Source organism: Aspergillus saccharolyticus (assembly GCF_003184585.1).
Source record: "Aspergillus saccharolyticus JOP 1030-1 unplaced genomic scaffold BP01scaffold_4, whole genome shotgun sequence".
Classification (NCBI taxonomy): domain Eukaryota; kingdom Fungi; phylum Ascomycota; class Eurotiomycetes; order Eurotiales; family Aspergillaceae; genus Aspergillus; species Aspergillus saccharolyticus.
The window spans coordinates 702,628-729,733 of NW_020290614.1; the positions used below are offsets into that span (position 1 = coordinate 702,628).

Here is a 27,106-nt window from a genome sequence, read left to right on the forward strand (position 1 = left end):
TGAGGACACTCGCCAGCATATGTAACTAACGCAAGCAGAGCTGGTCGTACGCAGCACATTTATACTACAACGTCCACGAAGTGAGCTATGTGTCTTAGTGCATAGATATATGTTTGAATGTCTAGATGCAAATAGTGGTCTGGTGCGACAGACAAGCATGCGACGACTCCCCATAGCACATGTTTGATTATTCCCCGTGATAGCAGAGTGTAAGATGAAAGGCAATCAACCTGCTCGCCTGGCGATATAATTTCGGGCCTCCCTTTAGCTTATGTAAGACAGAGTCCGCCTCTTTAACTTACCTCGGCGATCCACGTTCCAGTTGAACTCAGACCATGTCTTTTGTTTATGTAATCTTCTGTCATCTTGGTTCCTTGAGGATCGACTCTGCAATATCCCCTACATACCGATCATCTCTCTCAAAGTCCTGCAGATTTTTCTCGTGCCGCTTCTCCATATACTAAAAAAGCCACGACCTTCCGTCTTGTTTTCTCTCAACCTACATGCAAATGTCCCTCACTCTAACCCCTCAACGCTCCAAGAAAGCGTGCAGCTCATGCCGACAACGAAAACGAAAGTGCGATGGAGAGCATCCCTGCTCGTACTGCCTTCGTAATGAGCATAACTGCGAGTATGAAAGTAGTAGAAAGAAGGCAAAATTGCAAAACTCGGAGAGGTCGGATTCCCACAACGACGCTTCAACCTTCAATGATACCACAGAGGTCAACTTACAGCTGCGCCTGCTAGAGGCGGGGTCCCCTGCTGTGTTTGTCAGGCAATTAGGATTGAAAATTAATCCTACTCAAGCCCCTCGTCTCAACTGCTACGCTTGGAATCTTGGCCTCAGGATAGAGACCGCCTGTCTTCAGTCATCATGCTTAACTGAGATTTTGACCGTAACGCAAATGCGTATGATGGCTACAGAATTCTTCCTTCATGTGGCTCCGGTCTACAATTTTCTGGATCGCGAATATGTCGAAAGTGCCATCATGAAACGATGGCAAATTCAGTCTATAAGTGACAGTCTCGACTCGATGTTAGGCGGAATCGCGGCGCTTGCGTGCCTTTTTGGTGGACGATCAACTGCTCTTGAGCTCCAAATAGTCCAAACTACCCGTAGCGCTCTGGAATATTCAAGCTCCCTGCCTTGTCCAGATCTCGACCATGTCATTGGATGGCTATTACGTGTCATCTATCTTCGAGCCACTAGCTCTCCCCATGCTACTTGGATGGCGAGCTGTACTCTCATGCATATGATAGAGACGATAAAGCTTCACCTTGAACCTTCAGAGAATTCGATCCTGGCACAAAGCCCAAGCTTGTGTGCGCCCGACCTCCGAAGACGTATTTACTGGGTAGCACAGCTCTTCAACATATGGGTGTCGTCAGATTATGGAAAATCTCGAGTTGAATTGCATGGTGCGTCGTCAGAGCTACCCGGGCAAACTTGGACAAAGGAACAACAAAACCTATGCTACTTGTCATATTCACTTGCACAAAAAGATAATCTTGAACCGCGCAAGGTTGAAGAGAATATTGCAGAGCTTGGCGCGCTTCAAGTCACTCAGCCTATGCTGCGGCTTCTACAATGCAATATTGGTTTGTGTTTTTTTCGACGAGCACGAGCTCTTGGTCAAAACCTTTCAGATCAAAGTCTACGGTCTATCTTGGGCATGGCTGAGAATAGCCTACAAGTGGTGAAAGACCTTTCCGAGTCTCTATGTCCCTGGTGGCATATTATTAACATCCCGTTTCAGATTGTATGCGTTCTTCTTGTCATCAACGACGACTCAGCTTTCTGTCTCTTAGCTGAAGCCCTTGACACTCTGAAAATCATCGTAAGCCAGTACAAGACGGAAATGGTTCGGGAGTCTTACTATATCGCTTGTTTTTTGGTCTCTCAAGAACGTCAAAGACGTCTCAAGAAGCTTGAGCTTATGGCAAATGCTCTGAATGGGCATCAAGCCCTATTTCCGACGAGGACTACATTTGATGCATTAAAAGACACTGCTCATAGTCTGGATGAGCCGGGCACTCCGGAGGCTACTTACCTTGATAACCTGGACTTGAACATTCCGTTGTTGGCTGACTATTTCTTGTTGGACAGCCTATTTTATGAACCTGCAACTTGAATTGAAATTAAGCTAGGCAATGAAGGAAGAAGAACTGGAGATTGCTTGGTGAGTCACCGCAGGTGGCGCTTGGCTTTGCCGAGACATCAGTGGGTTTGGTTTTCGTGTGCCGCAAGGGCAGCCTGACGTGGAGAATGACAAGTGATACGAATACCTATAACAAGTCCATAAATTTCTTCTTCGCATGTATACGGAGTATGGTAGACCTCTTATGAATTCATAATTAGCAGGGATACAAAGGATTTTGTCAGTCCACGTGGGAATAACTAACCACCAACTAATTATCTCCTAGCCTTGGTTTTGGTAAATAACCACTATCGCCATCACCGTGAGTATCACAAGTGAGCCAAGCGAGCCTGGTATTACGTCATGTCATCTGGACCTACAAATCAATATCCTATCTCAATCTGTGAATTAATGCACAACTTTTCAAAATGGATTTATGTCGCACTGTGACAGATATGTTCACCACTACATTTTCTTTGAGCGCTGAAATTCTTCCCAAAAACGCTACTTTCCTAGTTGATGTTTTACTTTTTGAGACCAAGGATGGTACCTGCCAATTCTCAAATCGCTTGGATCAAGTTGTATGTGCGACGGTGCAATTGACGACCGCTTTCTCTTTGGCTGTGCGAAGTCTATAATCCCTTGATCCTTGTCATCAGACAAAATATATGCTCATAGGTTGCTCAGCTCGTGCTATTTCGGCAAGCTATAAGCATTTTTGCAATGAGCCCCAGAACCATCGTCATAGCGAAACCGGGACGTAAGTAGGACTGTGACTCGAGAATTGAAGACGGCATGTCAGAAGTCCACGTGGTATTTCTTGGCATGCAATACACCCTACGCAGATTAGGTCTTCAGGCTAACGTTCCTCAGACGCATAAACAACGCCGCTGAAAGCAGGGCTAGTCAAGTGTTGGTTTCAAAACATGCTCGTAATAAGCGATGAGGATGAGTGGTTAGAGATGCGGCCCGCATGGAAGCCGCGCCGCACAGTTCATCTCGAATTACTAATTATGATACAAGCAGTGCTTTGCGGGCACCGCGCTGTGCGGCATCAGTCCCAATTGTCGATTCACGGCTATGAAGCAACCTATAAATAAGCCTTCCCTGCTGCACTAAAGTGAGAATTCGCAGCATCATTACAATATACACAGACATCCCCCTCCTCTTTCCACATTCACAATGGGTGATTATTCAACGCCAGAGAGCGTTCGAGCGCTCAGCATTCCCGATCCAGAACTAGTTAGCGTGAGTACTATCAATACTGTTCCCAATTTCTTGTCCTGACACCTATAGTTCCTCCAAGACAATGCACCGGCGAAAATTGATTTCACTGCTGATAGGCATTTGTTGAGGGGTAAACGAAGTTTTGCGGAGAAAGAGAGAGCGGATGCAACGCCAACCTATGGCACTCATGAATTCACTAAGGCGCTCGAAATGCGCGATGGTTATCAGAGTGAGGCCCGGTTTACACAGCCAGCCGAGAGTACACCTGCTGGTCGTCCTCTCATTATCTTGGTTTACGGCGGTGGTTGGTTGTTGGGTTCCAACTACCAATTGATCCCTTTCGCAAGGCCTTTAGCTCATTTTTACAAAGCGACTGTGGTGACTGTCTCTTATCGCTTGGGACCCGAGTACAAGTTTCCCATTGCTACTCAAGACATCTACGACAGCATTAAATGGCTTGCTCTGAATGCGGCATCATTTGGTGCAAATCCAGACACAGGCTTTATAGTTGGTGGCGTCTCCGCAGGGGCTACGATGACCGCGGTTGTGGCCCAAATGCTTGCGGAAGAAAAGTTTTCGCCACCTTTGACCGGACAATGGCTGAGCGTGCCGAATTTGTTTTGCTCAGAGAATGTGCCTGAAAGGTACCGGCATCTGTGGCTTTCACGTCGCCAAAATACCGATGCGCCAGGGCTGACGACGAACGATCTGGAGATTCTTGACCGAAGCTATGAGCCCGACCTTCTCTCTCCTGCTTGGTCTCCAGTCAACTCTGGGCCTCCGGCTAAGAGTCTTCCTCCAGCATATATTCAGGTTGCTGGTTGCGATCCTTTACGGGACGACGGCATTATCTGGGAAAGTATGCTTAGGGAGAGTGGGATTAAGACTAAGTTGGACGTGTATCCAGGAGTGCCTCACGTTCATTTTGCGTCTTATCCCAACTTGAAACTGTCTCGAAAGTCTAATCTAGACACCCTTGCAGGCATTGGCTGGCTTCTGGGTGAAATACTCGAAAGAGAAAAAATCGATGACGAATTGAAATCGGCACCAGGAGGTGGCTAGCTAGAGTACCAAAAGAGCTGAGATGCCTAGAATCTATACTTCGAAAGTTACGTTTCATCAACGTAGTATAGATCTAGCACTAATCTAAGCCCGGATCTTGGTCAATCGACATATGAATAATAGCCAATATAACTGTCCTGATATCAGAGGCAAAGTATTATTACACTTGCAGCCACGAGTGGGAGCTAGTGCAAATCTGCCAGAGATGTCCTTCATGCTTGACCATATGTGTGGACTGATTGCTTTAAGACTCTCACATAGTAACCACCGAATCACTCCTGGAAGCGAAAGAAGAAATATGATTCTGACAGAATAGATGCATTTCTGACGCCGGGCGGAAAAGGCAGATATCTCACGGCTCCATTTTTCTCTCTTATTCTCCTCAAATGGCTACTCGCTTCTCAATTTAAGGAATTCCGTGGCAATAGTCGAGTACCAGATATACCAGAAAAGCTTTCTGCGCGGCCAGATTTTCAGCTGTCAGCTGAGCTGGAAGAACATTTCTCCTCTGTCCCTTAGGAGGAGTTTCTCTTCATCTGAAGGCTATGATAACAAGACTTTCATAGACTAGAAAATACCAATATACTCATTGCCCTCCAAAGCAGTGTCAGATGTGATCAGTGTATAGAAATTCATGTAATGCTCAATGAAACCATTCGAAAGTCCTGGCAAAGTCCCCGGTTTGGCCTCAGTAGATGGAAATTTGTGCGGCCAGAAAATAACTAATGCCGAAGACGCCGAGATAGTAATATGTGTTTTGGTAGTACAATTTCGATGTCTCGTCAGTGACCCTTTCCACCACTTTCCCTGCCTAGTCAATGGTAGGAGTGTATTTTCCTCAACTCCCTAGTTAGTACCTCAAAGCATATCCAAAACATTCCTCAAAGACCCATTTTGAGTAGTGCGGTTAATACAAATCATCAACCTCCGAAGTAAGGGGCACACGATCAGAAGCTTTGCCAGCATTATGGGTAAGATAATATAGCAGCTTCCTGCTTTAGTAACGGTGATCTTCAATTTGGTCGTCAATCTACTCGACATTGTAGGTGGCCAAGTGATCGGCAGAAGGGCTTCCAGGCCGATGTATATTCTGCTGGCGACACTACTACGAACCAATTGGTTGAGGAAGAGATGGATGCACATGGGCTCAACAGTTCAAGCTTGCATTATCATTACTTCCTGTTTGATGCACCAGTATCATGCCAAGTATACTGTTTTCCAGCAGCTAACGCTCATTTTCGGTTTGGATGATCTGCTTCAGAATGCCGGAGTGCCGAAGTTGTTAAATATTTCTTCGCACTTGACATGTATTCAGATGTCATTACGTGTACCCCTGAGATACCGGCTGGAGAGAGACAAGTTCTCAATTGCAATAGCGCCTACTGATTGCCAGTTCTTGGCCATAGGCGAAAATGGTATGCATAAATACTCACTGATTTCACATTCCAATATTGAAGTATTTCTGTCGCAGGAGTTCTATTTGTTTTGATCAGAGGTTCGGTTCATTATCTAACGGCGACCAGCCGGCGGCATCGCTTCTAACCCAAATCGCGGTTTAATAACAGAAAGGATATCATCTGCTACGGGAGCAGGCGATGCCGCCACGCGCAGAGATTCCGGGAGACTACCGACTCCCAACATGGTGATAATCACTTCGTATTCAGGAATCTCAAATGCAGAGCGTAAAGCCTGATCCTGCTCCTTGTCCGCAGACCAGTTCAGCATGCACGTACCCAAATTGTCGGCGTGTAATGCGAAGTTCAGTCCCATAGCAAAGAGCCCACCGTCGATCCAAGCCTGGTTGCGCTCGCCAATGATGTCAAACTCACGAATGTCAGTAGTGATTATCAGAACTGCGCCAAGTTTGTGACCAAATCCAATGTTTCCATGCTGATATTTTAGAACGTGGTTTCGCAGCACAGTGTCGTATGCAACATAGACGCGCCTCGTCTCACGATTTACAGCTCGGGGAGTGTGAATCGCGCGGGAAACGGCCAGCTTAATCTGTTCGGGAGAGACACTCTCGCCTGTGTAATGGCGGATGCTGTGTCGAGTCTGCACAAATCGAGTGTAGTCGAAGGCGGTTGCGTTTTGGACCTCTTTCTTGGTCAATAACACGGCGCCACCGGGGAACAACCCATCTCTCTCGCTAACGAAGTCGCGAAGTTCCTTTTCATAATCCGCAGGCAAGCTGTAATGATGCTCCTTGTGAAACCGCATATAGTCTTGGATGGTGCCACGGCCACCGCGGGTCGCAACACTAGTGTACCCGATCTTCTCGAGCGCCCTAACAGCGCGTATAATGAATTTGACTTTTGACCGTCCGAACAACGCGCGAGGTTCTTCGAGTGTTAAGCCCTTTTCTAGACTGTGATAGGCCCCAGTCAGCTTTGCAGCCAACACAACCGGGCTAGTGTCGTTCTTCACTACACCCGACCATTGCCAAAACTTCTCGAAATCATAGTCAAAGTTAGCACGAAGTTCCGCCGCGATACCTAAATGTCATAATTTCTCAATCAGTCAAAGTCTTCTGGTGTATAGCAGGGGATTGATCGGTAATGACACGAAAGCTCAGCAGAGGGGAAGTCTCATACTCAAGTTCAGTGCCTCGCGTTGCGGTGAACTGATAGGTATCTGGGAAATATTCTCCTCCGTTAACAGAATTGACGACATTAGAACTTTGAATGTCGGCGATGTTTTGTGTCTTTTCTTTCAAAGGTGGGTTGCCCGAATGAGCCTTTATATCCTTTGCCTATTATGGATAGACGCAAGTGGATAAAGGACCAGCTTTGATGAGTTAAGCCTGACAAATGTGATATGCCACACCAGAAAAGAGGGGCATTTTAATATCTATGATTTTACTAAAGCAGTTAATGCTGCTCTTAGACTAAAATTCCTAACGGCCCGACGCTTTCGAAGAGAAACCATGTTTTCTTATCCTGTGCTTTGGTTGGCGGCTGGACTAGAGGCCAGAGAAAGTGAAACCCTGCATATCACCTAAGAGGGGCCAGCATATGATTTATCATCATCGTCATCACTGTAAGAAAGACAAAGAGTCAGTCGTCAATCTTTCAATGCATCGAAGAACAAGATAGAATCTCAACAAATGTTCGCGCGACCATCATGTGAGGACAGCCTAGTGCTAGCGTCCTTCAATTACCATAAACCTCTCTGCCCGATCTAAAAGGGCTAAGATGGTGAAATAGCGTGATGAACGAATAGCTCTTGTGAGGCCAAAGATGCCAATCTATTGTCTGAAGGTATTATTACTAATCTATCTAGTTTATAAGTTATCTATTCTCTAAATAGAAGATCGCAGTCTACTTTAGCTATTATATAACTAATATCTAAGATCTACTGTATAGATTTCTCTTTATAGCTATCTATAAAGATTAAAAGAACTAGTTTAGTTTTTATAACTATCTCTTGCTTCTTAGTATTACTTTTTATAATAGTATTGTCAAGGTGCGGGCTGGCTGGCTGGCTTAATCACTGGCGAGGTGGTAGGACTAGCACTTCTGGCTGGAGGTCTCTCAATATAAGTCTTCTGGATTCTATCTTCTAGCTACTTAGTCAGGCTATCCTCAGATTTATAGACAAGATATAGCTCGAAGGGCTACAAACAGAATCAGAAGCGGGAAGAAGATTAAGGAGATTATAGATCATATACAGAGCGGTTAAGGCGTAGAAAGAATTAAGCAGATCAAACAGATCAGTTAGGTTGAATAGGGCGGGTAGGTCCTCTGGGGTTGCACCGTGGTAGTACACTCCCCTTCTTAAGCCAAGCTCCGTTAAGGCGCTGGCCCGGGCTTATCAGGATAACAGCGGTGGAAATTCTCAACAATCTGGCGGGCGTTCTCAAGGTACGGCGCAGGCTCTGCGGTAGGGTCAGGGTACCCTACCCATTTAACTATAAGATTAGCCGGGGGCGTCCATTCAAAGGGGACCCCCTTTTTCGTCAAGTTAACCAGCGGTGCGGTGAGTTTCGAGAAGTTATAGATAAATCGTCGGTAAAAGTTACTGAAGCCTAAGAAGGCTTGGACGTCGGTGATACAGGTTGGGTCGGCTACTAGGCAATTGTCTTAATCTTTTCAGGGTCTATTTGGAATCCCTCGCGGCTGATAATCAGGCCTAGAAACTTTATCTTACTGACTATAAATTCATATTTTGACAGTTTAGTATATAGGCCTACTTAACAGAGCTTCTATAGGATATACTTAATATACTTAGAGTATTTGGAGTGTATCCAGCTATAGATCAGGATATCATCTAGATAAGCAGTACAAAACATGTTGAGGTAATCATATAGAGTATTATGAATATATCTCCAGAAGATAGTAGAAGCTCCAGTTATTCTAAAGAGATTCCTTCTTGGGTCTGTACTATCTATTAAAGATAAAAGTAGTCTTGATCTATCTCTATAGTAAAGATATAGACTTAGTTATAATAGATATACTATTGTTTAGAGTATTTATTTGTATACTGAGTAAACTCTTCAGGGGTATTAGATATTACAGGGGGCTGTAGAATAGCCGGCATCTTATCTGACTGCTGATTCTATAGGTAGGAGCTACGTAGTGTCAAGGTGCGGGCTGACTGGCTGGCTTAATCACAGGCAAGGGGGTAGAACTAGTAGTTCTGGCTGGAGGTCTCCTAATATAAGTCTTCTGGATTCTATCTTCTAGCTACTTAGTCAGACTATTCTTAGATTTATAGACAAGACATAGCTCAAAGAGCTATAAACAGAATCAGAAGTGGGAAGAAGGTTAAAGAGGTTGTGGATCACGTGCAGGGCGGTCAAAGGGTAGAAAGAGTTAAGCAGGTCAAACAGGTCAGTTAGGTCGAACAGAGCGGGTAGGTCCTCTGGGGTTGCACCGTGACATATACTAAGTATTTGTCACGGAGCGGAACCTGGGTACGCATTCCAAGCAGCTAACCGTTGCACCATTGGCAAAAGGACTAGGATGTAAAGCCGATGGCTTTACACTGCGCACACTATATAAGTCTTTATCGATGAACATCGCAGGTTCAGGCAGGTTCAGGCAGGCAGGTTCAGGTTCAGGTTCAGGTTCCACGGCAGACAGCTCTCTTAGCTCGCACCGTGACAGTATATTTAAGAATATCTAGCTGTATTACTACTGACTGTCTTAATACTCTTGATTATTCTAGTATAGTTGTTATTGATCTCTACTAAACTAGTTGTTTAGTACTTGCTACTGGTATTGTTACTAATATAGATAGAGATTCTTCTATTAATTGGCTTAGCTCAGGTTAAATCACTGACTAGTCGAATTAGTACTATATTCACTATTTTTATTCTTATAGGAATCATTCTTAAGTCTGGTAAAGATATTACTATATCTTTACTTATTACTAGTAACATAAAAATACTGACAGGTTCAGGTCTCTAACTTGTGCTGGTGAGTTTTCATTACATAAAGAGGAATGAAGACGGTGCCATACTGCAAGAGGCTGATACAGTTAGTGCCGCAGCGCTGCCGCCGAGCGGGAGGCGCGTGGCGGAGTCTTCAATCTGAAGCATTGTTCCGTCGACAAGATGGCCGACTGGAGCCGAGCTTCAGTCAGATCTGAGCCTGATCAGAAGTAATCGGTGCATTTCGGTCTTCACCTTCACCAGACAGTGAGGAGCCAAGGGTGTATGAGCCCGAGAAATGTCCGATACTATGTCTTGACGTTAGAAGTTTGGGGGGTCCCGACTATACCATTTGGGCTTCTGAGACGGATGTGGAGTAAAACAGTACTCCGTAGAAAGTGAAGAAGTAAACCCTAGGTGCTAACTAGTCAACATGCTCTTAAGCTACAGAATCTCAATAACCGAGACAAAGAATATACAAACCAACGTGGGCGATCCTATCAATCAGATCAAATTCAACCTCGGGCATATCATAACTATTCCCCGCGCTTGACGCCATGCACCCATGCACCCCCAGTTGTGCTGTATGTATTGTATGTACCCCGCTCCCTCTAACCCAGATCGAAACGGAGCTCCATCCTCTGACATCGACCCTGACAGCCGCCAGCCACCAGCTGGCGCTGATTCCATCGCCATCTCCAATCTCCTTCAACTTCATTCATCCTGCAGACATTTCCTCACAGGTGGAAAATCCACATCTGTGCACCCCGCACCTCCCTTGCCTCCTCCAGCCCGAACATATTGCATCGCACCCTCCGTGTACCCTTAAACCCTGTCGATCGGCGGGCTTGTTGGAGTGTGCAGTCTCGTTTATTCGCTGCGACGGCGCAAGGGAGGTGCGCAAGAGCACGACATTCGATGGCTTTGCTCGGGGGCCATGAACCCGAGAAGATGCCTCCGAGCAGGAAGAAATCTCAAGGCCGCTGTGCATTTACTCCATACTCATCCTGACACTGAGGGTGTTTGACCTGATTTTCTAGTGATGGCCGAGGTCGTTTGACAGAAGCAGCAGGGAAATTTGTCCGTGTGGTGGTGGGGGTTTTCCCGGGCAGTGTCAGCTTTCTTGGGAGGTATATAAGGCAGGGAGAGACTCGGGCTTGAGATGCAGGATTGAAAGAAGTCCCCAGTCGATCCAGTCAATCAAGCAAGGACAGATACACAGACAAAACGCCAATATGAAGACCGCTGCCGTCGCACCCTTCTTTTTCCTCCCCTCTACCCTCGCCACGACCATCTACCTCGCTGGTGACTCTACCATGGCGAACCTTGGCGGTGGCTCTGGGACTAACGGTACGTACAACGTACACGTCTTCACTTCCAGCAGGCACTGACCGACCAGGCTGGGGCCAATACGTCGCCCAATACGTCTCCGCCACCGTGGTCAACGATGCCGTGGCCGGCCGCAGCGCCCGCTCCTACACCCGCGAAGGCCGCTTCGAGAACATCGCCGAGGTCGTCACCAGCGGCGACTACGTGGTGATCGAGTTCGGCCACAACGACGGCGGCTCGCTGTCGACCGACAACGGCCGCACCGACTGCTCCGGCACCGGCGCCGAGGTCTGCTACAGCGTCTATGATGGTGTTAACGAGACCGTCCTCACCTTCCCCGCCTACCTCGAGAACGCCTCCAAGCTGTTCACCGCCAAGGGCGCCAACGTCATCATCAGCAGTCAGACGCCCGACAACCCCTGGGAGACGGGCACGTTCAGTTACACCCCCACGCGGTTCGTGGGGTACGCTGAGTTGGCTGCTGAGGTTGCCGGCGTGGGCTACGTAGATCACGGGGCTTATGTCGCGGCGATCTATGAGACGTTGGGCAACGCGACCGTCAACTCTTTCTACCAGATCGACCATACCCATACCAGTCCCGCCGGGGCGGAGGTCGTGGCCGAGGCGTTCTTCAAGGCGGTGGTGTGCACGGGGGCGTCGTTGAACAATGTGCTCACAACGACGAGCTTTGAGGGAACATGTTTGTAGGGCGGAACGGAAGGGCAAGAGGGTGGGTGGGTGCTGAGAGTCATTATGTATAGTGTAGTTTGTTCATTGCAAATGATATCTGATGCTCGCTTATGTTCATGATTTGAAGTATGCGTCCAGAGCTGTTTGGTCACTCTATGCCATCTCCTCCAGTGTCGCTTTGACTATCCCACGCTTCTCCACTCGAGCGTAGTACTGTACTAGATTCGGATAAGACGTGGACAACAGAGGGTGGGTCGACTGGATGTCCCAGAGGACAGGCCAAAGGGCGCAGTCGTCGATTCCGAAAGAGGCGCCGCTCGCAAAGGGCTGCTCCTGAAAAAGTGCTTCCCATCTGTCCAGGCATACATCACCTGATGGTTGCCCCTGATTGCGCCAGCTAGACAGGAGCTGGTCGACTTCGCCCAGGAGGCATCCCCCGCGCAGAGCTTCCACTTCCGGTCGCACTAACTCCGAGGCGTGAGCCGAGAAGTGTGTTAATATGGCAGAGTCGCCAGCGACCCTGGCCTCACTGCCATCAATGTATACTGGCAGATCGCTTGTAGTGTCCGTGGCATTGACAGCGTCGTAGCGTAGTCCGTTCTCACTCAAACACAGCCGCACCCGAAGATTAGCCACAGGGTCCGGCCCGAGCACAAGCTTGGCGGTGGTAGCAGTCACAAAATTAACCACATCAAACCCCGCCCCATAGACACCGTCCCAGTCGAATTCAGTCGCATGGTTTTCTTGCCCAAATGCCCGGATCAAGCGCTCGGTCTCTTCCGGTTGACCATGAATCACCGCATGGGCATTATCCAGAGTCTTGGAGACTGCACCTTGGCCCCAGATCGCGTCTCCGGCCGGGCTGAGAAAGGTCCCAATATGTCGGAATGTCAGCGAGATACGTTGTCCGCCGTACGCTCGCTCCTCCAAGGACTTTTCGTGAACAGCGCGCTTATCAGGCCGAATACCATGCAACCACCGCATGTTCGTCTTCTCCCCAAGGATGAACAGCGATTCGTGCGGCATGGGAATGCGCTGTGTCAGGCGACCCGTATCCGTCCCTTCCGCCTCTTTTCCCTTGGTTCGCAGGACCATCACGCGTTGAGCCCCGAGACTGACATTGCAGATGAACGAACCCCGCACAATATCCAAGGTCTTATCGGAATGCTCGGAGATCCTGTCTTGTCCATCACGATAGAGTTGGATAAGTGCATGGTTCAGCGGATGGCCGAGGATCCGCTCAACCACAGTCCGCACCTCGTCCACAGTCGGCGTAAATCGTTGTAAAGGAGGTGACTCGTCCGCCGGGTGGCGATAGATAGGGATTGATCCATCGTCCAGCGCATGTCCCTGCACTGCCACCAGTCGAGGGACCTGTCCAGAAAGATGATACATCTTCTGCCAAGCTACCTCATCGCGAATCTTCTCGAAAGCCTCTTCTGGTAGCTCTAAATCGTATATAATCCTGGAATCGCCCTCGCCGATTTTGTCGCCCGGCCTATACACCTCGCGCTTCCTCGACTTCTCGCTGCGCCGGGGGTCTGTGCGCGCCGCCGACTCGCCCTTGGCATCCATTTTCTTTGTGCGACGGACACGAGCGCGGACCTTTTGTAACCCAGCATTCGCGGACTGCGTCTCCGAAGCCGCGGTTTGAGCTCGAGCGCGCGCGAGGCTGGCCAGCTCCTGCAAGCTCTGGTTGTCGTGGTCGGAGAACTCCGCCATAAGATCCTCAATCCTGCGGCGCCTGCCGCTGCCCGCCAGAGACTCCGGGCTCCCTTCCTCGATTGCCGATCGCGATTTCGAACCAAAATCCAACCCATCCATACCTCCTTCAATTTCCGTAGGTACGCCAGTCCGCAGTGGCCGGGTATTACTGCTTCTGGCGATCGCATCAGTTTCCTCCCAATCCAGCTCCTCCAACAGCTCCTGCGTGGTGATGCCGCTCGCGCCAAAAATGTCCGCCATGCGTCGCATCGCCTCTTCGTGGCGGGGGAAGCTGCGATACCCCAGGCAGTCCTCCACCAAAGTCACCGAAAAGCCATGTCGTACAGCGTCAAGGGCGGTGGCGTAGACGGATGTATTGGACAGAGATCCGCAGAGGTAGATTTCAGTAATAAACCGCGTGCGGAACGACAGGATGAGGTTGGGGTCGCTGAGCGCCGAGTATCCTGATTTCTCAATCAGGGTATCAGACTCGGAGTCAATGGCAGCAAATACGGGTGCGGGGAATTGAGCGCCGGGCGTTTGCGGCAAACAGCACTGAGGGGTCTTGGCCGAGAGAAACGCCTCCTCATCGACCGTTCCATCCCCCTTTGCGCATCCACCAACCGTTTCATCTTCAGGTGTGCGCTTCGTGCGCGCAGTCAGATCCTGTCTTCCGAGAACCACAAGGTCCTGGCCGTCCGATGGGCTGATCAGAGGTTGGGGTGACTGGTAGACGGAGCGCACCCATACCACATCGCCGTTACGGCGGAAAGTGCTGGCTAGCGGAGGAATACTCTCCAGAAAGTCGGCAGTATTGGGGACATGGAGAGACCCAGTAGATCGCACGAAGTCATTCTGTAGGTCTAGGAGAAGTAGAGCTTTGCGGGTCTGGATGGGGGGCAGATTGCCGAATTGGGGGATGAAACTCATTGTATGGACATGATCAGGCAGCGGATGGGAGATCGACACTTATCCTTGTCTGAAGAAAGTGTAGGCGAGAGTGCAACCAAGAGATTTGGCATGCAACGAATCCTGAGTAAAGTAGGGAGACAGCAGAAAGGTGGGGTGGGAAGGAACTAGAGGAATGTTGCTTGAAGGAAGAAGCCGTTGGGGAGAAATTGCGGAGGGAACTCAACCTCGCGCTTGACGCGGGCGGAGAGCCGCCCAGCGCCTGACCCTTAAGGCATCAACACGGATTACTTTTCCGGTCTGTCGGCCGAATCGTCAAGGGTGCAGTGGACTGAGAATTTGGGCGGAAGTGAAGAAGTCTTCCGCAGCTGGTGTTGCTTTCGCTTGCCTTGGAAGAAGGTGGTCATCTGGCTATCGCAGATATTGTTTCCAATGAGAGGCCAATTAGAAGACGTGGATGAGGCATCCATAACTTGGAGACACGAGGCACTGCAAGGAGGAAGAGCAGAATACAACAGACACAAACAGATCAAACCAGTCGGTCACAGCAAACAAAGCAAACATCAGTTCCTTCTACAATCAACACCTTCCGGTTTCAAGATTGCTTCCACGTTCGTTATTGCCATCGAGACCTTCTACAATCAAGAAGATCTAAGCAAGCTATCATGCAGGCCCTTCCGCCGCGTATCGATCTCTCGTTCTCATGACTCAGCATGCAGTGGGCGGTGGTGAATGGCAGTATTCCCTTGGCGAGGAAATGCCTAGGGACCCTTCCGAGCCTCGTTAGTTAAGTATAGTTAAGTATACAGAACCCAATGAGAGCAAGATGGCTCCATATCGCAGCGCGCTTCGGTCACGACGACTTGACCAGATACTTGGTTACGCAAGGATTCAATCTCTACGTTGCCACAAACCGCGGTATGACAGCGCTGCATTTCGCTTGTTTGGGCGAACATCGCATTGCGGTCAGACATCTTCTGGAACAACTACATGAAAAGCCAGACGTGAAGACCAGACCCACCTCTGAAAACTGCAGCTGCAGCAGATTTGATTCGACCAATCAAACCTAATAATGAGCTCGGAGAGTCTGCTATTATTTCGTCTGCGAAAGCCAAGTGTAGAGGCGCCAGTGATAACTTCTGGGCAGACATCGCCCACTTTTCGAGAAACAAGGAGCATTTGAAAAGCTTCTCTCAGGCGAATCTCGAGCGCCTGATGGAGCTTCATCTATCAGGCACACCTAGGAGACTTGATAGGAAGAGGACCATATCTCGCTCGGCTAGATTACCCCAAGCCGCCACCGGCACAGATTTAAGTTATGCTCTGAGCTTGTTCTCCAACGTGGGCTGGGAATCCCTGGAAATTGACTGTGAATAGGGGCACGGTGCCTGGTTTATATGAGTGAATCACGAGAGGAGACCCGCTCACTTTATCTGGCTGCTGTTTTGATTTGTCCGGTGGAGCTATTCCCGACCCAGCCGGATGAAACTATTGGAACGCCACGCGAACCTTATGGTTAATCTAGTTATCAGGGTGAAATTCACGCAACTGATCGTGGAGAATGTGGTCATGGAAGCCGAGCCGCTTCACTTATAATTTACCCTGAGGGCCCTCGAGATGATGACAGTCACTCGTCTTTTGATCGGAGGCTAAATTGCTTCTGCCCTGAGCATCATGGCCCCGTCTACAAAGTGGCTCGCCATGGCCTTCTATGCACAGCTTGGTCGAGCCGTCGTCACAGGCGTCTCAGACGGAAACTCGATCATGACTGAAGTGACCTGCACGGACACCGAGGTCTCGACAAATATCTTAGCAAATCCCTCTTGGGAAGACGGCACGGGCCAATGGACTTATAGCTTCGCCGCATCGACCACAACCACTTTTGCTTCTGAAGGCTCGGCTTCTCTGTACGTCCGCCCTGGGACAGAACAAACACCGTAGAGTTGCTGCATAACTAACCGAGCGATAGATATCTGCCCGGTCAATACTCGTACTGGTATGTCACTCAGGCGTTGCAAGATCTCGTGCCCGGTAGCACGTACCAAGCATCCATTGATATTCTGCCCTACCTCAACCCGGACTACGGAGTCCAAGAGACGTGCAATATTTACCTTTATCACACCTCCCTCACGGGGGGCAACCTCATCACATACAAAACAGGGCAACCGTTCACCAGGAACACCAATCAGTGGTTCACCTTCAGCGGCTCATACACTCCGACAAGTGAAAGCGATCAGCTTGGGTTCTATATGACCTGCTCGCCATACCATGTCAACTCCATTTTCAACGCGTATTTGGACAATGCCAAACTGCTTGCCACTACGACCACTCAGGTGTGCACCACGGTGACCTCAACCTTGACTCCAACAATCAGCTCCTCTACCGTCAGCTTTCCGTCGGTGCAACCCGTGTCAATCACCACACCGGTCTCACCAGCTTCACCGAGCATGACGTCCCCTGATGCTCCATCTATGTATGCATCGTCGAGTGTGGCTATCTTATCATCCTCGAGTCAGCATGTGTTACCCAGCTCAGCTATCAATTTTCCCTCTGTGAAACCATCATCAATCCCCACACTGGCATCATCAGTATCAGTGACCTCAAGTCAGCTTGTCTTGTCCAGCCCCGCTGCTCTTAGCTCACCCTCAGTGGAACCATCATCCGTCCCGAAGGTATCACTATCGGTTTCAGCCACAACGATCAATCCCAATCATTCCTCTACGCCAATGGTGTCAAGTGTGGCTGTGTTGCCATCTTCAAGCCCTTCAGCCCGGGTCATCAATCCCACCTCTCCCTCTGTCAAACCATCAACCCCTTTGCTCCTAAGCAAATCTACCCTTTCGAGCCAAGTGGCTCCACCAACTTCAGCAATCCAGTCACCAAGCAGCGTGCCTATCAGTTCAACTTCATCTAGCACCCCTCATATCATCTCGTCTTCAGCAGTCATCGTTCCCGTGTCCTCGTCTTTGACAACTGTCATCTCCGTATCGACTGCGTCAGTCTCGAGCTTAACAAGCGCAACGGTGATTCCCGGATCATCGAGCGTGCGGATCATTCCTCCCTCTGCCTCTACGATTGATACGGTTCCCTCTTCTTCCACCGCCGTTCCAGCCAAAGAGTCAAGCGGGCAGTTAACTCTGTCGACTTCATCTACGATTGGTACAGTGCCCTCTTCTTCCACCGCCGTTCCAGCCAAAGAGTCAAGCGGGCATTTAACTCTGTCGACTTCATCTACGATTGGTACAGTGCCCTCTTCTTCCACCGCCGTTCCAGCCACAGAGTCAAGCGGGCAATTAACTCTGTCGACTTCATCTACGATTGGTACGGTGCCCTTTTCTTCCACCGCCGTTCCAGCCACAGAGTCAAGCGGGCAGTTAACTCTGTCGACTCCATCTCTGATCGTGGACCCCACCGCGGCTTTGTCTTTTGCAGCTTCAGCAACTACAGTTTCTGGGGTCTCTGTCGTCCCATCCAATGCGCTACTGTCTGGTGAGGCTATGACCATGACGACCTCTACTATCTACAGTACTCGCACATCCACCATTACTGCTTGTCCGTTGACAGTGACAGATTGTCCCGCCCGGTCACGCACAACCTTTGTTACTACTGAGACAGTTGTTGTGGCCACTGCTACTTATCCAGTAGATGGACAGGACGCTGCAACGCAGGTGGCTGCCCTCACGACAGCGGTAGCCACTAGTTCTTCAGAGCAGCCCCAGCCCGAGTTGTATACTACCTCCACTGTTCTTTCAACTCGTGTGGCCACAATTACTGCCTGCCCATCCACCGTCACGAACTGCCCGGTCGCGAGCAGAACCACTTTCCTTACAACAGAAACTCTCTTTATCTCAACTACCATTTGTCCCATTACCGGAGCCGAGTTGATGACCGCTACATCTAATCCGGAATCTCTTTCTCTTCCAGCAGTTACCGTTATGGTCTCCGTGTCACCAATTTTCAGCACCCGCACTGCGACCTTAACTTCTTGTCCTTCGGGCGTGTCGGAATGTCCTACACCTGAGCCTACTCCTCAGGTTACAACTGAGACACTCCTCCTTGGTGGGGTTACTTATACCTTACCGTCTGTATCCACAAATCTCAGCACCCGCGCTGCCACCTTCACATCCTGTCCTTCGGGCGTGTCGGATTGTCCTACGTCTGAGGCTACTCCTCAGATCACAACTGAGACACGCTTGGTTAGCGAGGTTATTTCTACCTTACCTGTACCAGCTGCAACATATTCTGCCCAGTCGCTTCCATCACCATTGTCCTTCTTATCTCTCACTTCTGCTTCGAGCGGAAACGTCGCCGCCACTGGAGCACTGAGCCATCCTAACAATGGTGGCATCAGTAAGAACACCCTCAACACTTCTATCACGCCGTCTGTTGCTACAACAGTTACAACCAACGCAGCCGCACCGCTGTTTACTGGTGCTGGAACTGTCTCGCATTCTGCAAGCTGGACCCAGATCGTCCTATCGTTTGGCATGATCAGCCTTTTCGTGGTTTATCTCTAAACTTTGCTTTGTGAGATCAAAGTTCCGAAACCTTTTCATCTGGTATTCTCGACACAATAACATCACTCATAACAACTATGTCGGAGTCTAATAGTAATAAGCCATTCTTCATCTGAACCTTCAAAATAATATGTCGCTTTCAGCTGGCTCCCGGTTGGAAAATGCTAAACTAGGAATCTGTACTTAGAGTTTGAAGATAATAATATAAATAAAGACACTTTGCGGCAGAGATGGTTTTAACAACGGAATGATTGTTTGAAATACACGTATTGTTGCAGAGCGCGCTACCTGAAGTGTATTCAGCTGAATCTGGCTAGATAGAGTCGCTTCAGTCCTGTAAACTGAATTGGAGGCCTAACTATTAGATACCCTATTGAAAAGGTTATAGAACATTTTCTTGATTCGTGCTTATGTTACCATATCTATATTCTTACTAGTATGAGAGGGAGTAACAATCTAATTATCCTTTTATCGTTAGCTTTGAAGATAATAGAACCCGTATTGAAAACCTAGTCAAAATATTGTAATACCATCTATTGAAAGGAAAATAATTGGTCTATATTAGAGTTCAATGAAAACTACATTACGTATGCTTCTTGTCTTGAGTACAGTATGCATGTTACCCGGCATTCTCCGGCTAAATCTCTCCAGAAATAAACATTGGTTCTCTATTAGTACGTCGCTGCATTACGATTGCCATGGATTTGGATTGGATACTGCTGAATCGCAGTTTTGGCCGGAAAGACACCTAGGCTTATATCCTGCTTTTCTCTCTACCGCCCTGACTCGTTCATTTTATGATTTCGTCAACTTAATGTGCCTTATATGATTCTTTGCCGGCTTTTTCGCGCAATGGAAAGGGGGGAGGACGAGAAGATTTGTGGCTTGTCTTCTACACAGTAAACGAGTATCGAGGCGAATCTCGCTGCTTAGTTTTAGAAAATCTACTCAGGATTCTCGCGAAGTAAGTAGGGTACGCTCGCAATTGTAGGCTAAGGGTCACACTTGGTACTGTATAGTACTGTATCCCAGCAGGTGATCCTTATCAAAGTAGCAAATCACACCAATGGATTCTGGCAAGTCAAGGGGGAACCTGATTTATGAACAGTTTCTCCCGACTTTAACTACACTTCACTGCTCCACTCGAGTAGAGTTGCTGTATAGTTAGAAAGAGATCAGGCGGTGCGTGTTTTAGAGGTACTATAATGAGATGGTCCATATTCCAATGTAGACATTATAGTACCTGCTGAATAGGTACAATACAAACTAATACCATGTGAGCTTTGCTTTTATCAATACCTGGGTTGGCGAATTCGCGGAAAATCATTCCGTGACCGGTGCTCAGGGCCGTCAGATGCAAACTGTCAGTGTCAAAGGCCACCACAAGTTAAGACAGTCTCCACAGCCAAGCATGAGACGTTCCGTCCCGCCGTGTCAGCCCCGTTAATCCCTTCACCGAGAGAGGCGCCGGTTGTCCTCCGACTGGGCACGTCGGAGCTCCGTCAGCGAGACATTGGCAGGAAGATCGCCTGCCGTTCCATTGCCACAGCACAGTGATTGGTACATAACAATCACTCTAATAAACTTGCTAGGCTACTGTTACGCCCGATGCACTGTCTCGAGAAAGAAACGGTGGTTATCAGTGCGCGTGCGGACGGCCGTCGGAGGTGGGCAGGGAGCAATAACTACACGTAAGTTATTGTCTGAGTCTGAGAAACGAGACCACAGCTCGAGGTCTGCAGTTCTTGATTTTAATGCAGGGCCATTGTTGCTTTACTTTCGCAAGGTTATTGGTGGTGGTGAATGCGCAACGGAGCTAGGTATATTGTTATTCCTCACGCTCATTCAGGACCCTTATGAGTGGTTCAACGCCGACCAAGCCATATAACAACCCCGCAAGGCGTTTACAAGTGGTCTAACATCGACCAAGCCTTAAATTTAACAGCCCCGCATAAACACCGCGGATGCCAACCCGGAACCAGCACGGAGCTGATGGTGATAGACACCGCGACGAGGACAGGATCGCATCCCCGCCCGTGCAGTAGCTACTGCACCGCACTCCGAATCGGGAAAACCTAAGCCATCTTAATCACCGACAAGGAACACAGTTCCAACATATTCCTGAAAAACCCCAAGTGTAGAGTGACTGTAGGTACAGTACAGTACAGCCACCGCGTGCCGCACACCTCCCGCACAGCCAGTCACATCCCGAGATACCACCACCACCACCATGACCATGACCATGTGAATGTGAATGTGAATGATAAATCAAGGTTGACAGCACGCAACGCAAGTACCGAAGATTCTCCACAAATCAACCGTGACAGAAATCTTCCACGTGCTGTGTGGTTTACCCGTTGACTTCCCCTCCCCCCTCTGATCGACAGAGAAAGGAATTGATTGACTGCGGGCCGGGGGGCTCGGCCCAGATACCCGTTTCGGGAGGTTGATCCGGATCTACTTCGTACTACGCTTTTCCTTCATTTCACTGAAGAGTCCGGGTTGGTCCGCTGTTCTGGAAACTTGCCCTAAATCACTACAGTAAAGTGTAAGGGGGGGGGGGGGTGTTGTTTCTCAGGGCTGACATGAGGCACAGTCTTGTGCAGTACTACTAACTACACGGGAATAGAGCCTAGTCACTGCCCCTTTTCCTCTTCAGGTTGCCGTTTGAGTTTGGCCTATTCAAGGCTATGGCGGTTAAGAATTGGAGAGTGGACCCCCCCCAGTGGCTGGCTCTATGTATTCCGTGGTTTGGGATGTTAATCTGAGACAACCTACGAACCGTGCATTGGGTCGGGAGTATTTCGGCGAGAAACGAGAAACGTTTTTTTTTCGTTTGTTGAGAGAGAATACTTTGTAATATTGGAGTTCAATTATAGAGGGATCCATCTGCTAACGTAAATTCATTTGGATTAACTTTATTAATTAATTATTTGCAGGATATGTAGGATGACTATGTACAGTCCATCGACGCGTACTTCAACCATCCCCGCTCTTCTCCCTATTTACTGCTCCCCCCCAAAACTAGATAGACAGAACAGTGCTAATCACACGCACTAATGTACTCAAAGTAGAACTTGTGCGCAGAGACACTATCCAGAAGGGTACCGTCGTTGCCGGAGGTCGAGTCCACGCCCGTCACCTCGGTGATGTCCGTAGTAGTGACCGTCACCCCGGAGTCGCTAGTGATCCAGTACTCCGGGCTGAAGTGGTGGTAGCCCAGCAGCTTCGGGGGGAGCTTGGGGACGACGTCGTCGGTGTGGGTGACGCGGTAGTTGTCGCCCTTGTCCTGGGCGGTGATGTAGTCGGCCAGCGCGAGGTTGCCGATGCGGGGTTGGCCGAAGTTGTACTGCGGTTGTGGTTAGTATCCATCTTCATGATCTTTTTACGGACGGGGGGATTGGTATTTTGCGCATACCAGGTCAACGGTGTAGCCGTCGTTGCGGAGGATGGTGGCTCCGATGGCGGCCAGGGCAGCGCCGAGACTGTGGCCGGTGAAGACAAGATCGTAGTCCGAGTAGGTGGTGACGGCGGCCTCGACCTTGGAGGTGATGGCGCTGGCCACGGTCTCCCAGGCTTTCCACCAGCCACTGTGGATCTCGCAGCCCGTGCAGATACTGCTGGCGTCGACGAGGTCGAAATCGATGTTGGCGATCCAGTTGGACAGATCGGAGCTGCCGCGGAAGGATACCACAATGGCCTTGTTGGTTGAGTCGACGGCGACAAAGCCCGCCGTGTCGCCGAACTCGGCGGTCCTGGGGGGAGAGTTTTCTTAGCAGTGTGAGGGGGAGTGAAAGGGGCTTCTCGGACATACTCGTTGAACTCCTCCAAGACCGTCGGAGCGGCCAATACCACCTCGGGGCAGTTGTCGGCCTCGCAGGTCAGCGTGGTGCTGACCGAGTTGATGTTGGAGGAACAGTACGCGGCCGCGCTGTACTGGGCAAAGAGGTCCATCTTGTCCAGCAGGGTGGTGGAGACAGCTATGGGTAGGTTTAGCATTGAAAACAAGCAACATAGGGCTGAGGAGCCACCTACATCGACGGTGGACCGGCGCAGGCGCAGCCTGGGCCAGCAGGCCAAGCGCCGCAACAATCCCCAATTCGCGGGGGAGGATCATGGTGGGTGGGAGATGAAGAATGGGGAAAGATGGGCGAGGAATGATCTGCCTTGTTCCTGAAAATCTGTCAGAGATGTGGCGATCACCCATCCTTTTATAGGATTCAAACTCCCCCCCTTGTTCCTTGCGGGAATGGAATTCGTCCGGGACGGTGGCGCGATATTCCGAATGAGACGAGCCCCTCAGGAGCGGGGAGACAGCAAGTCCAACTAGATCGAGCAAGCTGAAGCCTGCGAAGGGAAGGCCATACCCATTGCCTCTAGTTCGGGGCCAAAGGAACGAAGGATTGGCAGCGGGCTGGATCAAATGGAGGTTTCAGGAGCGGCCCCCAAACACGCTGCTCCTGGAGGAAGATAGGGCATGGCGACGGATGAAGGAGAACAGCACACCATGCAGGATACATTGTGTATTGGCTCTTACGATGGGAAATGCCACGCATCCAGGACTCAGGGAGACGCGGTTGTTTCGCTTTCCACCAGGTGGTCGGTAATAACGGGGGTTCACCCCTTTCGAAGGGACCCGCCTGGCATTCGAGGCTACGGTATGTACTCCGTATGTTCTTCAGGCGGCACAGTGTGATTGCCCTGCATGAACGGTCCGGAGAGTGCATCTTGCAGAGACCACTAGACAAAATCTCTCCGAGGTAGCGTCTTGGGCCCGGGTTATCACTGTTACTGTTCATGAAAAGGACCCACTTCTCCCTGCTTAATTTGATGCTTTCACCGGGGCCTCTATAAGAGCTGTGGGCAAGAACAGGACCACAAAAAAGCTAAAGCCTAAGTGTTCGCGGAACATAGTACATAATCTGTCCCTAATACCCTCGCAACATAGTGACCACGGGGGCACCAGTCAAAATCAAAAGTTCTACTTGTCACCCACAAGTACTGATGAAATTTTGTGTTTCGTCAGAACTTACAGTAAAATAACCGAAAGGTGACGCGGCCGACTGGTCGAAGGCGCTGGATTGAAGCCCCCGTCGAAAGAGGGACCGTGTCGTTACCATTTTCATTTTTGCGTGTCAAGTGACCTCTAATCTACTCCGTACTGGGTTGAAAATCTGATCGCCCCACACCTGGTATTTAGCATATCTTATTTTCCAGTGCAGGTTCGCTGTATATGTGGCCATATCACGTGACTAGAGAGGTATGGAAGATCAAATACATCACGTTACACCGCAGTTACAATATGTAACTGATTTACAAAGCGCTACTAAGCTTTCTGTTGCAACTCTATGAGGGCCTGATCGGGGATGGCGGACGATGATTGGCCACATCGGAGGCAGTTCCTGGATTCTGAATGGCTACTGCGAGTGACAGTAACGTGACTTCCAAAGAAAAGCCCGGGGCGGTTATTCGTCACCTATATAGTAGAAAAATCCAAGTTTTTCTTCCCCTTAGATCTAAGAACACCTTATACCACTCAGTATTTCCTTTTCAAGTCACGTGGTCTAGTGGCCCGGTGGTTAAACCCCACGTAGCCGCCCAAAGGGGTTAGTCCGCTTTGGAGCGCCTCTGGCTGAGGGAGGCACCCGCTGACAAAGCCCTCGTATTTCCATCATTTAATCGCATGGCCCGGGAAGACCTGGTCTCCTCGTCTATCGCTTGTTGAAGATGAGGATCTCTCTCACAACTCGTGGTATTGCGTTCTATTGCATTTACACAACACCCACCATCATCCCCCACTTCGAGCCAGTCACATCTGTTGAGAAAAAAATACTTAGGCTCTGTTTAGGTCGGGCTCGCAAGCTGTCATTCAGCACTCGACATACATGTATCGTTAGGGTATTGATCCAGCAGAAGCCGCTCAACATAATGGGTATAATGTTCGGTCCTAGAGGCAGTCAGTGTACCTGCTCTTCCATACTAAAGTTTGAGTTGATTGTAATAGCTGGATAACAAGTTCTTTCTAGTTTACAGCTTCAGTATCCGTCGATTTCGCCTTATCTAATACAGTAATTTATTCGATATATTCTCTTGGGTTTTACTTTAGGTAGGCTTTACTTAGGAAGTGACAGCTATTGGCTTATGATATAATAAGATTGAAGCCGTAACTGAATTACAGACAACCTTACCAGAGAATGGGGAACACCTTGAACTGGCTGAGCCAAAAAGTCCACTTCGTGCATTGAAAATATATCGATGTTCGCTATGTATGGCAGTCCCAGACAGAAGATAAAGCAGGACAAATGAGACACTCCAAGGGTGACATTTCCATCCAGCGCAGAGCCATGACATCGCTTTTGCTTCCAACAGGATTGAGTGCTGTCTGGTACACCACCGAACATCAATCGCCTTGGAAGCTATGTCGATAGCCCAACCCTGAACGAGCTCAAGATACAGCCCTACTGCTCCCCTTTTAATGCCAACCACGCCTCATAATGATCCCTCACCACCTTCTCCACCGGAATATACGCCATCCCCAGCTCCCTGACACTGCGCCCATTATCCACCTTAAAGTTCACCCCAATATTCCGCGACACCCAACTCCTCGACACTCCGATAAACGGCCCGGCCAAGTAGACCATAATCTTGGGCAGGTTGCGCGTCGGTAGCACCCGCGGGTCGCGGTGGATGGGCCGCACCAGCTCCGCCATTTCCAGCAGCCCCACCGTGTGGTCGCCCGCAATCAGATACCGTCGTCCTTTCGCCGTCGCGCTCGTCCCGGCCTTGCAGTGCGCCTCGGCCACATCCCGCACGTCAACCACCGGGTAGTACAGCTCCGGCGTGCCCTGCCTGTTCGCCCCGGAGAAGATGTTGTCGACCGTGTAGAGACTGCCGGAGGTGGAGGCGGTGGTCAGCGGGGGCCCCAGGGTAAGCCCCGGGTTGAGCACGACCAGGTCCCAGCGACTCTGTGCCTTGCAGAGCTTCCAGGCCTCGCGCTCGGCGATGACTTTGGAGTAATGGTAGGGGTTGTTGGTCGGGCTGGCGGTTTCGTTCCAGTATGCCTCACACAGGGTCTGGTCTTTCATCTGCGTGACTTCGATGCTGTCGCTGTAGAGGGCGGCAACTGCGGCGGGTGTGAGTAGCAGCATGAAGTTGGGGGGGGCTTTGATGGGCGGAAGTGGAAGTGGAAATCTGACTTACTGGAGGAGGTGAGCACAACGCGGTGCACACTCTCGCAGGCGTTCACCGACTCCAGCACATTCCGCGTCCCCTGCAGCGCGGGCTCCACGCACTCCTTCATCCCGTTCTTGATTTGCGGGGGCGCCAGGAATGGCGAGGCGATGTGGTAGACCACGCGGCAGCTTTGCATCGCGGACGTGAACGAGCCTTCCCGCAGGAGATCAGCTTCAAATAGGGACAGCCGTCCGGGGTATTGGGTCTGGAGGTCGAGCAGGGGCTTGCATTTGGCGGTGTTCGCGAGACTCCGCACCGTGGCGTGCACGCTTTCGCCGTTCTCGAGCAGGAGCTTCACAACGTGCAGGGCGATGAAGCCGGTGCCACCGGTGACGAGGGATGTTGGCATTCTTGTGGTGGTGCGGTGTGGTGCGAGGTGGATTGGGAAATGAGCTGTGGTGGTGCTGGAGAGTGCGGACATGCCCTTGTCTTTGGGGGTTAGGGGGGAATGGTCCTTTTAACTCGGTCGGGTCTTGTGATTGAGGCTAGGGCTGTTGTGAACCCATGAGTAAGGGTTGTCTTTTTGTCCTACCTGGTGCGTTGGTGTGACTGATTGAGATGGCCGGTGTTCGGAGCCATGCTTAGGGTTCCAGGATGCCTGGTCCAGTTCTGACAGCCATCCCAGATGGTGGCTTTTGTTTAGGTACAGTGTCACGATTGCGGAGTTGGACTGCATCGTGTATTCAAAACTCACCTGGGTTAGTTTCCAAGGATGTGGCAATTCTTGGACTGTTGAATCTGCCTCGGCTTCTAAGTATTATGCATCGACATGTCTGCTATTGCCACGAGAACCGGAACTAAGCTAAGAGCTAAAGAACGCGAGCTTTACGGCTACTCATGCTTCTATGGACCTCCCTGCAGTATAGTCCGGGTCTATCCGCGCACTTGAACCGAGGCTCTGATCAGCGGGCGGTTACCTTCGT

General features: G+C 49.9%; 8 protein-coding genes across 8 annotated transcripts; 4 read left to right on the forward strand and 4 right to left on the reverse strand.

The window, feature by feature from the left end:
- Positions 1-509: 509 nt before the first annotated feature.
- On the forward strand, positions 510-2,132 carry BP01DRAFT_288892 (Zn(II)2Cys6 transcription factor; the record flags this gene model as incomplete). The annotated part of the gene is made up of 1 exon (XM_025571555.1): positions 510-2,132. One exon carries the CDS (start codon positions 510-512, stop codon positions 2,130-2,132), a length of 1,623 nt encoding a protein of 540 aa, XP_025434532.1.
- A 1,188-nt stretch (positions 2,133-3,320) lies between these two features.
- BP01DRAFT_406054 (alpha/beta hydrolase) lies at positions 3,321-4,427 on the forward strand (the record flags this gene model as incomplete). The annotated part of the gene is made up of 2 exons (XM_025578753.1): positions 3,321-3,386; positions 3,435-4,427. 2 exons carry the CDS (start codon positions 3,321-3,323, stop codon positions 4,425-4,427), a joined length of 1,059 nt encoding a protein of 352 aa, XP_025434533.1.
- Positions 4,428-5,936: 1,509 nt separating this feature from the next.
- On the reverse strand, positions 5,937-7,100 carry BP01DRAFT_379733 (nitroreductase family protein; the record flags this gene model as incomplete). Its single annotated transcript, XM_025577169.1, has 2 exons — positions 5,937-6,922; positions 7,022-7,100. The coding sequence occupies 2 exons, from the start codon at positions 7,098-7,100 to the stop codon at positions 5,937-5,939; spliced, it is 1,065 nt and encodes a 354-aa protein (XP_025434534.1).
- Positions 7,101-11,036: 3,936 nt separating this feature from the next.
- On the forward strand, positions 11,037-11,838 carry BP01DRAFT_288888 (rhamnogalacturonan acetylesterase RgaE; the record flags this gene model as incomplete). The annotated part of the gene is made up of 2 exons (XM_025571553.1): positions 11,037-11,151; positions 11,201-11,838. 2 exons carry the CDS (start codon positions 11,037-11,039, stop codon positions 11,836-11,838), a joined length of 753 nt encoding a protein of 250 aa, XP_025434535.1.
- A 47-nt stretch (positions 11,839-11,885) lies between these two features.
- Positions 11,886-14,604, reverse strand: BP01DRAFT_353710 (isochorismatase family protein family). Its single transcript, XM_025574253.1, has one exon. It carries the CDS (start codon positions 14,452-14,454, stop codon positions 11,974-11,976), a length of 2,481 nt encoding a protein of 826 aa, XP_025434536.1. The 5' UTR covers positions 14,455-14,604; the 3' UTR covers positions 11,886-11,973.
- A 7,389-nt stretch (positions 14,605-21,993) lies between these two features.
- Positions 21,994-23,106, reverse strand: BP01DRAFT_334067 (lipase family protein; the record flags this gene model as incomplete). Its single annotated transcript, XM_025573147.1, has 4 exons — positions 22,986-23,106; positions 22,765-22,930; positions 22,369-22,705; positions 21,994-22,299 (listed from the first exon to the last, which is right to left on the reverse strand). Exons 1-4 carry the CDS (start codon positions 23,065-23,067, stop codon positions 21,994-21,996), a joined length of 891 nt encoding a protein of 296 aa, XP_025434537.1. The 5' UTR covers positions 23,068-23,106.
- Positions 23,107-24,485: 1,379 nt separating this feature from the next.
- Positions 24,486-25,223, forward strand: BP01DRAFT_353711 (uncharacterized protein). The gene is made up of 3 exons (XM_025574254.1): positions 24,486-24,906; positions 24,984-25,056; positions 25,129-25,223. The coding sequence occupies exons 1-3, from the start codon at positions 24,678-24,680 to the stop codon at positions 25,193-25,195; spliced, it is 369 nt and encodes a 122-aa protein (XP_025434538.1). The 5' UTR covers positions 24,486-24,677; the 3' UTR covers positions 25,196-25,223.
- A 185-nt stretch (positions 25,224-25,408) lies between these two features.
- On the reverse strand, positions 25,409-26,532 carry BP01DRAFT_379738 (NAD(P)-binding protein; the record flags this gene model as incomplete). Its single annotated transcript, XM_025577170.1, has 2 exons — positions 25,409-26,073; positions 26,151-26,532. 2 exons carry the CDS (start codon positions 26,530-26,532, stop codon positions 25,409-25,411), a joined length of 1,047 nt encoding a protein of 348 aa, XP_025434539.1.
- Positions 26,533-27,106: the final 574 nt, after the last annotated feature.

Coding starts and splice junctions, on each gene's coding strand:
- BP01DRAFT_353710 (XM_025574253.1), bottom strand. CDS start 14,454: ATGAGTTTCATCCCCCAATTCGGCAATCTGCCCCCCATCCAGACCCGC.
- BP01DRAFT_353711 (XM_025574254.1), top strand. CDS start 24,678: ATGAGGATCTCTCTCACAACTCGTGGTATTGCGTTCTATTGCATTTAC. Junction 24,907..24,983: donor AATGTTCGGTCCTAGAGGCA/GTCAGTGTACCT, acceptor TCTAGTTTACAG/CTTCAGTATCCGTCGATTTC. Junction 25,057..25,128: donor TCTCTTGGGTTTTACTTTAG/GTAGGCTTTACT, acceptor ACTGAATTACAG/ACAACCTTACCAGAGAATGG.